Consider the following 14,578-nt stretch of genomic DNA (forward strand, 5'->3'; position numbering starts at 1 on the left):
AGTACTTCAGGAAGGTAGGGTAGTATTATTATCATCCCCATTTTATAGATGAAGAAATTAAGGCTATGTCTACACTGCCCAGGATGTGAATAACTGGGTCCACCAAAGTGCTACACTATAACTCCTCCATATGGATGTTGTGGGCACAAACTAAAAGGTTCCTAGTTCACATTTAATGTAGTTCAGTTTGAAGAGGCGTATGTTAGCGGTGTCGTCAGTAGCTTGCCCAAGGTCACCGAGGATCTGCAACAAAATCGGGAATACAAACCAGGAATCCTGGCTCCAAGGACCCCATTGCAAAACTATCCATCCTCTCAATTACAGTAGGATAGACAAAGTTATCTGGACTCTGACATTTGGGCTCCCATCCTTCCAGTCATACAAATGATGCCACTATTTTAGCAAGATACTCCCCGCTGATTGTCATAGCATTTGGCTTTTGCTTTTAAATGGTGAGAGGGATTACTGCTAGAGCTGGCCAACATTTTTTTCAATGAATGTTTCACTGTTGAAAAATGCCATTTCAGCTACATGGATACTTACTGCAGGAATTTGTCAATTTTGATGAAATTTTTTTTAAGGGGAAAAAAAAAAAACATCGAAAAGAAACATTTCAATCTTCTTGGAATGGGCCATTTCACTTTTTCGTTTCAAAACGACTTTTCATTTTGAATTTTTTATTTTAAATTATTAATGATAATAGCAAATATAAAAAGTCAAAATGCAAACGAAACATTTCGATTTTATCAAAATGGAACATGTCAAATGACCCGACACTATTTTTTCCCCCAAAAATTTAGTTTTGTGAGAAATTTCAATCACTCTTTTTTTTATTCCAATTTGGAACAAAAATTAAATGCGAAAGGTCAGAATTTCCCATAGAACACAAATTCTTAGTTTCCACCCACTTTAATGATAACTTTATCAACTTTCAGACTGCATAATTGGGTATGGGATTATTTTAAAATGGACTATTCCTTTGAGTAAGGGTGCTCAGGGCCTTTTATTTTGCACATCAAATTCAAACACAACATTTTCAAATGCAATTCTAATCTCCAGCATATTCATGCTGGGAAGTGCTTCTGTCTTCCAAATTTTGGGCTGCTAAAATGGGCCAAATTAGGAAGAGTTTTCTTTTTTCTAAGCTACTGTGCATAAGGGCCAAATATGTCCTTTGTATTTGTGCATGTCGTTTCTACTACTTTCAATACCATTGCAAGTAGTAGTGCATTCCCAAGATGATTGCAAAAAATCACTCTTTACTGACTTTTCTCCATCTCTTTACAAATGGCTGAGATCAAACCAGATCAGAATGAGCAAAGGGATTGTGAAGGTATAGCTGTCCAAGTGAAGGTATTCGTGTACTGAAGGAGATCAATGGTTTATCCAGTCCATTATCTGGTCATGGACATTGGTGCATGTAGGATACATTAGAGAACCCCCCCCCCAAAAAAATGTACCTAATGAATATGTAACCCTGAAAAAGAATTCTTCCTGACACCAGTAACCTTATGCCCTGATAGCAGTAGCAGATTACTGCATATGCCAATGGGGCTTGGGCCCCAGAAAAATCTCTCCCCCGCCCCAGCCCGGAAGCAGAGCTTCTCCAGTCTCGGTGCCACAGTGGGTGGGGCGGGGCATGGAAAGGAGTGAGTGGGGGGCAGGGATGCGGAGGGAAGGAGCAGAACGGGGAAGGGTCTGCAGGGGAATGGGTGGGGCCACAGGCAAAAGTGGGGGGCAGGGCCACAGTTCTGGTTCCGGGTCCCCCTCACTTGCTCCAGCCCAGGGCCCCAGAACTTGATCCAACTCTGCCCTGATGCATGAATGTTGATTGCTTTAGTATCTTAGCCCTTATGCATATTTTTAAATGGCTAGGAACCTTAATAACAGGGGAAAAAAACATTCTTGCCCTGTATGTTGGTGATTTCTTCAAAGAAACCCGGGCATGCAACTTTTACCACTTCTCCAAAAGTGGCTTTGGGCCAGCAACTCAGTCCATCCCAATCCCCTGGGCATCCTGGAAAGAAAAAGAGTCTTAAATTAAAGAGACGCCTGCAGAATGAGGCATTTCAGAAGTCTTGCAATCGCTTACCGAAAGATTGCCCGTGTCTTTATTAGTGGACCAAGTGCAAGACTCAGCTGCAGTTCTTACGTAGCCCAGATTCACAATGGCATGGTGTGATGCTGGCAGACCAGGTGCCAGCTCTTGCCAAGGCTTTAGGTGTGTGTTAGTAACTGGTTAAGATGGGTATTGGGCTTATAACAACGTCTTTAGCATTCAGACTTTATGAAATGCTTGTAAATTGCTGTATGCATTAATCTCACTTATACTTTCCTTGTCACCTGCCATAAGGAAATATTTACGTTTTTGCATGTAACTGGAAAAAAATGTTTGCTCTGAAACTGTGAACCCAATCAGGAGGGACCATCTCCTGCACAACAAGCAAGCCTATCAAAACTAAATGGGCCATTGTGGGACATCATAATACAAAGACTTCGTTAATTGCCCCCTTGAACTCATGAAGAGACTGTGTGCAAAAGGGCTCATCCCATCAGCTTGGATTCTGGAAGAAAGAAAGAAAAATCCCTGACAAGAATTTTTTTTATTTCTTTTGCTGTCTGGACACTCCTGTGAGAGCTACTAAACTGAAGCATAGATTAAATTGGGTTAACCCTGGCCTAAAAGACATTTGGAGCTGACAGATTCCTGCAACTCTGTCACCTTGTAAGACCACAGAGTGTACCACAATTACGTATTTATGCTTGCCTGCTTTAACATTGTAGTAACTCATTTCTTTTCTTAGTTCATAAATCCTTAGATAGTTTACTAGAGAATTGGCTACAAGTATTGCCTTTGGTGTGGGATCTAAGGTACAAATTGATCTGGGGTAAGTGACTGGTCCTTTGGGACTTGGAGTAACTTGAATATGTTGTGATCTTTGGTGTATAGCAACCATCTATCAGTAAGTCCAGCTTGCCTGGGTGGCAAAATAGACTGGATTGCTTAAGGGGACTGTCTGTGACTCCATGGTAAGACTGTATTAGTGCTTTAGGAGTTCACACTTGCTACTGGTGAAATCTAATTATAGAACACACAACCAGTTTGGGATCTCTGTCCTGCTTCTTAACAATCCAGTATAAGGTTGGCACTCTCAGTCATGAGCCACTCCAGGCAGCATGATACATCGTTGTGCTAAATCCCATGCAGTTCCACAAATTTAGGGGGACATTGTATTTCTGTTTTACAGTCATAGACACAGTCTCTCACATATACATTTTTCATCTCATCTGTTTCTTTTCTTTTCTTGAGAAAGTGAACATAAGAGTCAAGCAAATGCAATCCTAAAATTGTACAATCATCTTGAAAAAGGAGCTCTTTTAGTCAGTAAAACAAAACTGGGCAACAAGAAAAATTGCCAATGGGTTTATCCTCACATCACATCTGTAAGGTAGAAAATTACTAGTATTCCCATTTTACAGGTAGGAAACTGAGGCACGGAAAAACTAAATGATTAGCCCAGAGTCTCACAGGAAGTCATGACAGAGCAGGGAACTGAACTCAGGTCTTTTAAGTCTCAGGTTAGTACCTCAGGTTCAGTTCACTTCCCTGCTCTAGCACAGACTTCCTGCGAGACCCTGGACTAGTCAGACTTTCTGTGCCTCAGTTTCATTCTGTAAAATGGGAATAATAGTAATTGCCTACTTACAGGGGCGATGTGAGGATAGCACAACTAGCATAAATTGTCATAACTCCACTGAAGCCAATGGTCATGTGACAAATTACCCCCACAGAGGATGTGCCCCACCTAAGGTTATAATACTGGCTATGAATGTAAGCAATGCACAGATAAAGTGTATTACCAACATCAAACACCACTACAATCAAAAAGAAATAATAGATTCTGCAAGATACAAGTTCTTTACAGAGCACAAGTGATGAGAAAAATCAGACCAAACCTTCTGAAACTTTACTCAAGAGAGCAGTCCTTGCTTATGTGGCTAGCCCTGTTGAAGTCAAACAAAGACGGCTCATGTCAGGTTTTGCCACATAGGGCTTATGTCTCTCACCTTTTAAGTTGGGTAAAGTAGCTTCATTTTTTTCTAAACATAGAGCCTGGTCTTTCACCACCTGTTGGAATATCTTGCATTCCGGGTGGATAGAAGCAACCTGGGCAAGAGATAGATAGAAATGGTGGGTGCGATTTAACAGGTTGCATTGTGAATAACTCTCCCCTTTGCTGACACATGGCTAACTACGCATGGGTGTTCTTAAGAATCTTAATGCAATTATTTCTGATTTCCCGGGGGCGCTCGACCCCAGGTCCCGCTCCCACTGCACTAGGGTTACCATATTTCAGCAAGCAAAAAAGAGGACGGGAGGAGCCCCGCCCTAGCCCCGCCCCCGCCCCACCCACTTCCCACCCTCCTCAGAACCCCCAACCCTCCCCCCATTCCTTGTCCCCTGACTGCCCCCTCCTGGGACCCCTGCCCCTAACTGCCCCCCCAAGACTTCACCCCCTACCTAAGCCTCCCTGCCTCTTGTCCCCTGACTGCCCCCTCCTGAGACCCTCCCCCCAATCCTAACTGGCCACCTAGGACCCTACCCCCTACCTGTGCCCTGACTGCTCCAACCCTTATCCACACCCCCACCGCCAGACAGACCCCTGGGACTCCCATGCCCCATGCCCCATTCAACCACTCCCCACCCCCTGACAGCCCCCCCCAGAACTCCCGACCCATCTAAACCCCTCTGCTACCTGTCCCCTGACTGCTCCGATCCCTCTCCCCACTCCTGCCCCCTGACAGCCCCCCCCCAGAACTCCCACCCCCCCCCCGCTCCTTGTCCCCTGACTGCCCCCTCCTGGGACCCCTGCTCCTAACTGCCCTCCAGCACCCCACTCCCTACCTAAGCCTCCCTGTTCCTTGTCCCCTAAGACCCCCCCCACCCTAACTGCCCCCCAGGACCCTACCCCCCTACCCGTACCCTGACTGCCCAAAACCTTATCCACACCCCTCCCAGAAAGCCCCCCCCCTGAACTCCCGACCCCCCCCCCGTCTCTTGACTGCCCCCTCCAAAACCTCCCTGCCCCTTCTCCGACCCCCTGGCTCCCTTGTCGTTGGCCTTCGGTTCGCCTAAGGTCTCTGGGAGCTTGCTCAGGAACTGTCTGAGCCGTTCTCCCGGCACGCTGGGCAGCAGCGGGGGAGGAGCTCCAGACTGCCGGAGGGGAATGCAGGGAGGGAGTGAGCTGTGGTGCAGGGGGAGGAGGGGGAAGTGGAGGAGGGACTCTCTCTCGCTATCGGAGCCACATGTAAGTGGCACCATCCGGCTGCCCTGTTAGCGGCGCGTGCTCTGCATGGGGGGGGGGGAAGTCCGGACATTAACAAATTCCCCCCGGACGCTATTTTTAGTTCAAAAATCCGGACATGTCCGGGGGAATGCGGACGAATGGTAACCCTACACTGCACCCCTTCCCCCAAAGCCCTGCCTCTTCCTGCCTCTGCTCCACCCCCACCCCACCTCTTCTCGTCCCTGCTCTGCCTCCTCCCCCGAATGCACCCTTCCCTCACTCCGCCTCTTCCTGCCTCCGTTTCTCCCCCTCCTCCCCAGTGCCTCCTGCCCACCGCTGAACAGTTGTTCATGAAAATGTGGGTCTCTTAGGTACTGACTGAGTTATTCACCTTGCTAGAGACCATTTCTGTTGGCCCCAGATGAAGGAGGATATTGAGCACTATGTAACTCAGGTCTGTCAATGCCTAAAACAGCTGTTCAGCGGCGGGTAGGAGGCACTGGGGTGGGGGAGGGAGCTGATCGGCAGGGTCCGCCAGTGGGTGCTAAGCACCCACTATTTTTTCCCGTGGGTTTTCCAGCCCCAAAGCACCCACAGAGTTGGTGCTTATGAAATTAGACTGTCAACGCTTTGGGGCAGTGACTGTCCTTCTGCTCGGTGTTTGTGCAATGCGCAGTGCAATGGGATCCCAATCCCAATTGGGGCCAGCACAATACAAATGATTCACAATAGCAATTCCATCCAGGAGGAGCCATGGTGTGAAGCCATGGGGTCTGAGCGCATGTGTTTGTATTCATGGCCATTAATGGTAATGATGCTACTTACACAGAAGATGGGCAGCGGGAAGTAAAGTAGTAGAAGAGTTTTTCATTATGGTCTGAAATCTGATATACATTTTACATTAATATGACAAACAGGTGTGACCCTGCCTCCCCTGGGAACCACCACACTCCCACTAAAGTCAGCGAGAGATTTATGGGGATGCAGTGAACAATCTCCAGATATTTAAAAACATAGTATCAATGTATACATCAGGAAAAATGAGGGGTATCCATACACTCACAACACTGAAGTTCTCCTACTAAGCTGAAAGAAGTGAAATCATGGTTAAGAACAGTGCAGCAAAGTGGTATTCTTGGCCATGACTCGATCTAGACCAGGGGTTGGCAACCTTTAAGAAGTGGTGTGCCGAGTCTTCATTTATTCACTCTAATTTAAGGTTTCGCGTGCCGGTAATACATTAATGTTTTTAGAAGATCTCTTTCTATAAGTCTGTAATATAGAACTAAACTATTGTTGTATGTAAAGTAAATAAGGTTTTTAAAATGTTTAAGAAACTTAATTTAAAATTAAATTAAAATGCAGAGCCCCCCGGACCGGTGGCCAGGACCCAGACATTGTGAGTGCCACTGAAAATCAGCTTGCGTGCCACCTTCGGCACGCGTGCCATAGGTTGCCTACCCCTGATCTAGACGGCCCTCACTACGGTGATATCAGTTCACAATCATTTATGGGTTTTTATCCTCACAACATCTTGAGGGTAGGGTGACCACCTTTTCAAAAGGCAAAAGCAGGACACTTGCAGGAGCCCTGTCCCGCTCTGTGGCTCCGTCCCCTGCTCCTCCTCTTCCTCCCCTCCCCCCGAGTCCTAGCCCACTGCAGAGGGCAGAGCAAGCCCCTGCCTCTGTCCCCACCCCCCAGGGCAGGGTGGGGACACAGCAGCCTGGACTCCCTGGGCAGCTCTTACTACTCCCAGCTGCAGCTTCCGGCCTGGCAAGCGGGTAGGTCCACAGGGAGGGGGAGAGAAAGAGTAGGGGGTGGAGCTTCATAGTGAAGGGGGGGGGCTAATGCCCACCTCAGCCCCCCAACTCCCACTACTGGGAAGAGACTGGTGCTGCCACTAAGCCTTGGGCAGGCGCAGAAACACGCTGCAAGAGATTTGGGACAAATGCTGTCCCAGAGTCATTCAGTCCTGGACCAGGACTTGAACATTGCATTTTGGGACTGTTCCACCCAATTCAGGATGGGTGGTCCCCCCTACCTGAGGTACTCCTCCCATTTCACAGAGAGGGAACTGAGGCGTAAAGTAGGCTAAGTGATTTGCCCCAGGTCACACAGGAAATCTGCGGGAGAGCTAGTCTCTGAACCAAGAACTTTGGAGTCCCACTCTATTACCCTAATCACTAGGCCAGCTTTCCTGCCTACAGCTACTTTATTCACACCAGAGCCTGAGGAGGCCAGGAAGGAAAGGGGAGACAGATGGTGGTGCTGGAAAAAATCTTTGTGCGCTCAATTTAATTTGATCCTATTCTGATTTTCAAATGGTCTCCACCAAACTGACAGAGGGCCTGATTCTCCACGCTCTTTCACTGGTGTGAAACAGGAGAAACTCCACGGAACTCAGTGGAGTTACATAGCGTAAAACAAGTATACGTGAGAGGAGTATTGGAAGCAGAGTATCTGAGAGCTACGTATTGACAGCACCAAAAGTTTCATTCAGCTGAAGCCACTGGGAGCATATGAGTGAATAAGGCAACACGATTTGGCTTTTTGCAAGCTGGCCTATTTAAAACCCACCCAGAAGCACTGAAAATACTGATTTAATCTAAGTGACAGATTGTAGATTTACTGAGACATTTCTGAAGAACACTGTAAAGCCACCCTAAGCCCCCAAAAACTTTGAGAGTACAGTACAGTCCTGTCTTTTATTATACCAATCCTATCACAGGAAGTTGATTTATAGGCTTATGGAATGCTGTCAATAAACAACGCAATTTAACAGGAAATCAGGATTCTATTCTTAGCCTCAATGGAAACTTTACTGCCCACATAGACAGTTAAAACTACACAATAATATCCACCTAGAGAAAAGGACAAGACTTCATCTTTAAAAATCCTCTGAGATGGCTCACATGCCCTAATATGAGAATGGAAAGAGAATTAAGGAGTTAACATAAAAAGAAAATGAAGACACGCTATAAGCAATGGTTAATTTTCACCCATTATGCTTTGACAACGGGTAACCTTCAATATATGTTTTTAAAATCAGCATGATCACCTCCTAAAATAGCATCTCTCATTATTGTACATTAGGAACACGCTTCTGAATTGCTATTATTCAGAATTCAACACAATGCTTCTTTAATTTTTTACATTTTCAAATATATTGCATGTTGCACTGCACTGGCACAACAAACAACTTTAGAAGCAGTAATAAAACGATTACTATGAAAATCAACTGCAATTTACATTTAAAAAAAACCAACAGCCATTCAGTTGTTTGGCTGGAAATAACGTGTTACTTCAGCTCCTAACGTGTTTGTAACTGGCTGTTGATAATGGGAAACAGTTTATAGTTGGGATATTTTTACACTGGGTGTTCAAAAGTCATACGCGTACAACCTGGTGCAATGCAATTTATTTTGCATAGAGAATCCTCTCTCTGACATATCACAAAGTGAAACCAGTTGGCAGCCAGTGTCATCATTATATAGGGCTAGCTTCTGTCCCCCTTACACCGAGTTGAACCCAATTCTGAAAATGGTCCCACTGATGGGAATGGGACTAGTTGCAGAATATGGTACTGTTCACCATAAGAGTGAATCAGGTCCTTAGTATTTAATGTTTATATGGCACCTTAAGCTTGCATGGAGGTAAAAGAAACAGTCCCTGTACTGATGGGCAGACCATGAACACTACAGGAACCAAATTACATTGTTCCATCTAGATGTAAGTGGAGTTGTGTGTGTCATATATGACTGCATTGCTAGTACCCTTCCTTCACCCCGCATTCCTATCACTCAGAGCTAGGGTGATCATCCGAAGAAGTGGGCTGTAGTCCACGAAAGCTCATGCTCTAATAAATTTGTTAGTCTCTAAGGTGCCACAAGTACTCCTGTTCTTCTTTTTGCGGATACAGACTAACACGGCTGCTACTCTGAAACCTGTCAGCTAGCAAGTGTGAATCATAGAATCATAGAATATCAGGGTTGGAAGGGACCTCAGGAGGTCATCTAGTCCAACTACCTGCTCAAAGCAAAAAAAAAATCAGGACAGGAGGTAGGGGGTAATTGGTGCCTATATAAGACAAAGCCCCGAATATCGGGGCTGTCCCTATAAAATCCGGACATCCAGTCACCCTACTCTGAGCATTAATCTGAGATCAGGTGGGTTTGCTGGACATTTTAGCACTTGATCCACTTCCTGCAAGAGAGATCCCCTTTCCTGTAGATGCAGCATAAACCTGCCTTATCATACTGATGGGGCTTGACCTGCTGGAATTCTAAACTCAGTGGTTCAACGATTTCCCCAGTGCAGTAGCTTGTACAGGTCTAGCTCAGCTCTGGTATAATGCAAGTCTATCCTCAGGATTAGGTGGGTCTCTGAGAATTAAGATGCTCTGTATTTGAGAATCTATCCAATTCATGCATGGTATTCTAAGGCAGCGGTCACTATGCTATCTCTACCAAAGGTGGAAACCTGATTATGTTCCAGACGTCTCCTCTCCCTTACCCCATTCCACTGCTACCAGAACAGGTCGTCTTTAGGGTTATCTTGTTCAGTTATTTTAAGAAAAGTTGTGGCCCCTTGGCCACTAGCATCTGTCTTCATTGGTCCCTGCTAGGACTTTGTCCCGTACACAAGTGTTAACTAGAGCGGGTAGGAAAATGGGGGTTTTATCTGCAGAAAAATTCTACAAAACAATATAAAAATATTCAGTTTCATCAAAACATTTCCACAGACAAATTCAAATGTTCATCAAAAAACTAAAAAAAATCCAAATCTTCTCCACAGAAACTAGATTTTGTCAAGAACATCAAAACAGTATTTCATGTCAGTTTGATCCAAATTGAAATATTCTGGATTGCTAAATGGAGTCAGAATATTTCGATTCAAGGCTGGTTCAGTATTAGACTGTGTCCACATGTGCTGCTGTGATACCTCATGGGAGTTGTCCTTTGGGTCCCATTTTCCCCTAGGGGTGAGGATCCCTGGCCAGACTATATCTCCCCTGCACTATAGGAAAAAAGGGGAGAGAACCCTTAGCTATCCATCACTGAAGGGACAAAATGGGCCAGCGTTCTTGGAATCTGTGAAAGGTGGATCCCTCAACCACGTGGGTTGAAGATGCTGAGAACTGACTGTAGGTGAGAAATTGCTTGAGACCAAGATTATAATCTGTTCAATTTACGACACTAGAAAGTGTGTTTGAGTTTGTTTTATTTCCAACCATTTTCTGTTTCTATCATCTCTGCTTAATATCACTTAAGTTTCTGTTACTTAGTAATAAGCTGATTCTTGTTCTATTATAAACCTCCCTCAGTGCTGTACATTAAAGTGACGTGCGGGTCCTCAGCTAAACTAAAGACTGGGGTGCATTCTGTCTCGTTGGAGACAGCGGACTCGGAATTTCTGGGAGTGGCCAGTGCGACAGACAGGACACTGCTGAGAGATGCCTCTGGGTAACTAAGGAATACTGAATGTTACCTGCAAGGCAAGGATTAGCCTGGCAGAGTCTCCTGGCGTTTGCTGGCAGGAAGACAGCCTGGTGCGGCAGGGAGCTATCAGACAATTTAAGTTCCAGCACAGCTGTCTGTTGCAGAATTGAGAGGTAACATAGTGGCTTACGTTTCTGGGCTCCCTGAGGAGACCGTCACAAGTGCATCATGGGAGATGTATTTAGGCTGGTAAATCCAGCCTACAGAAGAAAAATGGAGGTATGATGCTCTTGAACGACAATTCTCACAAGGCGCCGCAGCAGCTTCTCAGGAGGATGTGGGTTAATGTCAAACGGAGCTGAAGTGAAACATTTCAATTCAGGCACGTCAAAACATTTTGTTTTGACAGCAAAAGTGAAAACAAAGTGCTTTGATATCTCCGAATTTACATTTTTGGTTTTCAGCCAAAAGTTTTTGACTGATGGAGTTTAGTCAAAAATGTTTTGGTTTTCAGGTGTTTGTGTTTTTCAGTAAAAAGCCAAAGATTTCCATGGAAAGCAGACACTTTTTACAATAAATAAAACAAACAAAGAGGGGTTGAAACCCCATTTTCCATTGAAAAACAGTTTCAATGGAAAATATTCAGCCTGCTCTTGTGTTAACATCCTTTCTCTTGAAAAAGAAATCCTAGGAATTCTTTAATAGCTGTACATTTCATTTCAAAGAAAGCGTCTCCAAAACAACAGTGTCCGAGCACCATGCTAGGATAGCTCAGTGCAGTCCTACCAGGAATAATGCCACCTTGTGCTTCACCATCCCAAATTCTTTCTGTGTTTCTTAGGAGACTCCAGTCTAACTGTTGACCAAGATCAGTCATGCTAAAATTATGAGCAATTAGAACTTCAAAATGTTAACAAGGTGTTTGTTCTAAGCTACCCGTTCAGAAGTAAATTACTAAATGTCTGTTTTTGTCAAGACGCCTAGTGGCCTTTAGCACAAACCATCCCATATGTTAAATATCATCATGACTCGTCAGAGCTTGCAAATCACCACAAGTCCAACAGCAGCCCTACCTAAGGCCTGGTCTAGCAAGAAACAAAAATGATGGTGGAGCTGTACGCTACTGAGCGGGTAGCCTTACTGAAAGCAAACACGGTTATACCAGAAGAGAGGGAAATTTTCCTTAGAAATACAACTTGTGATGATGTTAAATCTGTTGGCCTTCCTCAGGCTTTAAAAAAAAAAAAAAAGTAAATTATTTTGCACTCAGAAAACCCTTCTGGCCAGAACATTGTCTGCTGTTGCCGACTGTCTTTCACTTGTACTTTACACAATACTTGGTTATTCATCTTAAATGATGAACAGTAACAATTTAGGGCTTCAGACTGCAAGCTGCTGCATGTCCTCAATTCACAGTGGTCTCAAACCATCCAAGGTACTTACATGGCCCCTGCTATCATTGTTTCTGAAGCCTTAGAAGCTTTGCCATATTTATCCTCACAGTACCCCTGTGTCCTATTTTAGGGATGGGGAACTGAGGCACAGAGCAACTAAGGGGCAGATTTGCAAAGGCATCTGGCTTATGAAACCCAATAGGAGTGAAGCACCTAAGTATCATGTGAGCTTTTGAATATCTACCCCTAAGTGACTTGCCCGGGTCACACAGGCATCCTGTGTCAAAACAGGGACTTGACCTCAGGGATCTTAAGTTACTGCCCTAATCACTGGGTCATCCTTCCATCTTCGTTCAGAAAACGAACAAAGGCTGTCTACCTTCAATAGGGATGGGTGTGATAGAAAATCCTAAGTTCGAATCTTCAAGAACTAGGGTCTGGCCTTGTAAATCTGTCATATTCTTAACATCAAAATGCTTAGAGTGCTGAAAACTCCAGCATTCTGCAAATAGGAAAGGACGTGATAGTCTATTTTGTTTGCTTTGAGAAATGACAGCTTGTCTGTATCAGAAGAGTAAAACCACAAGCTGTATCACCTTGAGTTGGGGATCCTTTCAGGTCTCATCAACTGAGCAATGCCAAGTCTGACAAGTGCTTGGATGCGAGACCGCCAAGAAACACCTGCCTACTTCAGAAGGCATTACCTACTCAGTTGGCAACTACCGTCACAGCCCAGCCAAACATAATGCCCCAAGGACTGCTATGATCCCAGAAATGCAGTTTTCAGACGAGCCATACCACAGCGGTCCTGACAACATGTGGCTATTAAAAATTCTTAGCACATTTTGAAAAAAAGCAGGGCTGTGAACCCCGGGCTGGGATACATTCGATCTAGCCTCAGAAAGTCAAGCCCCTGTACAATGTCTCAAACTGGGCAGCTGACTTCACCAGTCCCTTTTGCCAACATAACCCAAAGTGTTCTGAATAAATTTGTAACCAAGTCTGCCTGGACATTATTCACAAGCAGAAAAAAGGGTCAGATTCATCAGATAAATTCATAGGCTGTAAGGCCAGAAGGAACCATTATGACAATCTAATCTAACCTCTAACCTATCCTTGCAACAAAGCCCGTTGCCAACTCTGTCCACATATCTATTCAGGGGACACCATCAGAGGACCTAATCACATCAGCCAGACCAACAGGGGCTCGTTCACCTGCACATCTACCAATGTGATATATGCCATCATGTGCCAGCAATGTCCCTCTGCCATGTACATTCTACGCAAAAGAATAAATGGACACAAATCAGACATCAAGAATTATAATGTTCAAAAAACAGTTGGAGAACACTTCAACCTCCTTGGTCACTCGATTACAGACCTCAAAGTCACAATACTCCAACAAAAAAAATTCAAAAACAGACTCCAACAAGAAACTGCAGAATTGGAATTAATTTGCAAACTTGACACCATTAAATTAGGCTTGAATAAAGACTGGGAGTGGATGGGTCATTACACAAAGTAGAACTATTCCCCCTACTGTTACTCACACCTTCTTGTCAATTGTTGGAAATGGGCCATCCTGATTATCACTACAAAAGTTTTTTTTTTCCCTCCTGCTGACAATAGCTCACCTTAACTGATTACACTCATTATAGTTGATATGGCAACACCCACTTTGTTTATGTTCTCTGTGTATATATATATCTTCCTACTGTATTTTCCACTGCAAGCATCCGATGAAGTGGGGTTTAGCCCACAAAAGCTTATGCTTAAATAAATTTGTTAGTCTCTAAGGTGTCACAAGTACTCCTGTTCTTTTTGTGGATACAGACTAACACGACTGCTACTCTGAAATCTATTAGCATGCTGTCCCCACTATGAAAATATCATATAGACTCTGTGCTGCCATCTAGACGTCTGCCTGGTAGGGCCTAAAGTTGGGCCCTGTCACCAGGTCACCACCCTGTGCATATCCTCATGGCAGGACACTGTGCTGCAGTTTTATCAACAGAGTTTCCAGACTCCCTTTAGTGGCTTATGGGTCAGCCCTCTGGCCAGGCCTTTGTGAAAGTTTAACCTCCCCTCCCCAGGGTAGTAGAGTCCAAAGGCACAGTGGGTCCCAAAACAAACGAGTCTTTGGGCTTAATTCCCAGCCCCTCTGATGTTCTTCATGCACCTACACTCCCTCTGGGCTCAGCTCTCAGACCCCAGCCTTCTCCTCCGGTGGGGCATTCCATACCTTGGCCTGTCTTACCACCATCAGCAGGTCCCTGATAAACCCAAAGAGTCTAGTATCAGCCCAGCCTTCTCTCCAAGGAAGCTCTGACCAGCCACAGTCCTACTCAGCTCAGATCAAGCCAGCTTCTCTCCCCAAGCACAAGCAGCTCATAGAATATCAGGGTTGGAAGGGACCTCAGGAGGTCATCTAGTCCAACCCCCTGCTCAAAGCAGGACT

The 14,578-nt window shown here is 45.0% G+C and overlaps 1 protein-coding gene across 5 annotated transcripts in view; it reads right to left on the reverse strand.

Moving 5' to 3' along the window:
* LOC128831821 (vasoactive intestinal polypeptide receptor-like) overlaps nt 1-14,578 on the reverse strand; it is a 44,675-nt gene that overhangs the window by 26,434 nt on the left and 3,663 nt on the right. For 2 of the 5 annotated variants that reach the window (XM_054018603.1, XM_054018607.1), the window contains exons 2-3: nt 4,069-4,168; nt 1,959-2,017 (exon numbers count right to left, since the gene is read on the reverse strand). In XM_054018603.1, the coding sequence (XP_053874578.1) occupies nt 1,959-2,016 (58 nt within the window). In that variant the 5' untranslated portion in view covers nt 2,017; nt 4,069-4,168. Of the gene's footprint in view, nt 1-1,909; nt 2,018-4,068; nt 4,169-14,578 lie in introns of all 5 variants that reach the window. The other 3 variants (XM_054018606.1, XM_054018605.1, XM_054018604.1) reach the window with 3 other exon arrangements.

The sequence above is a fragment of the Malaclemys terrapin genome, chromosome 2 (assembly GCF_027887155.1).
Source record: "Malaclemys terrapin pileata isolate rMalTer1 chromosome 2, rMalTer1.hap1, whole genome shotgun sequence".
NCBI classification, from domain to species: Eukaryota; Metazoa; Chordata; order Testudines; family Emydidae; genus Malaclemys; species Malaclemys terrapin.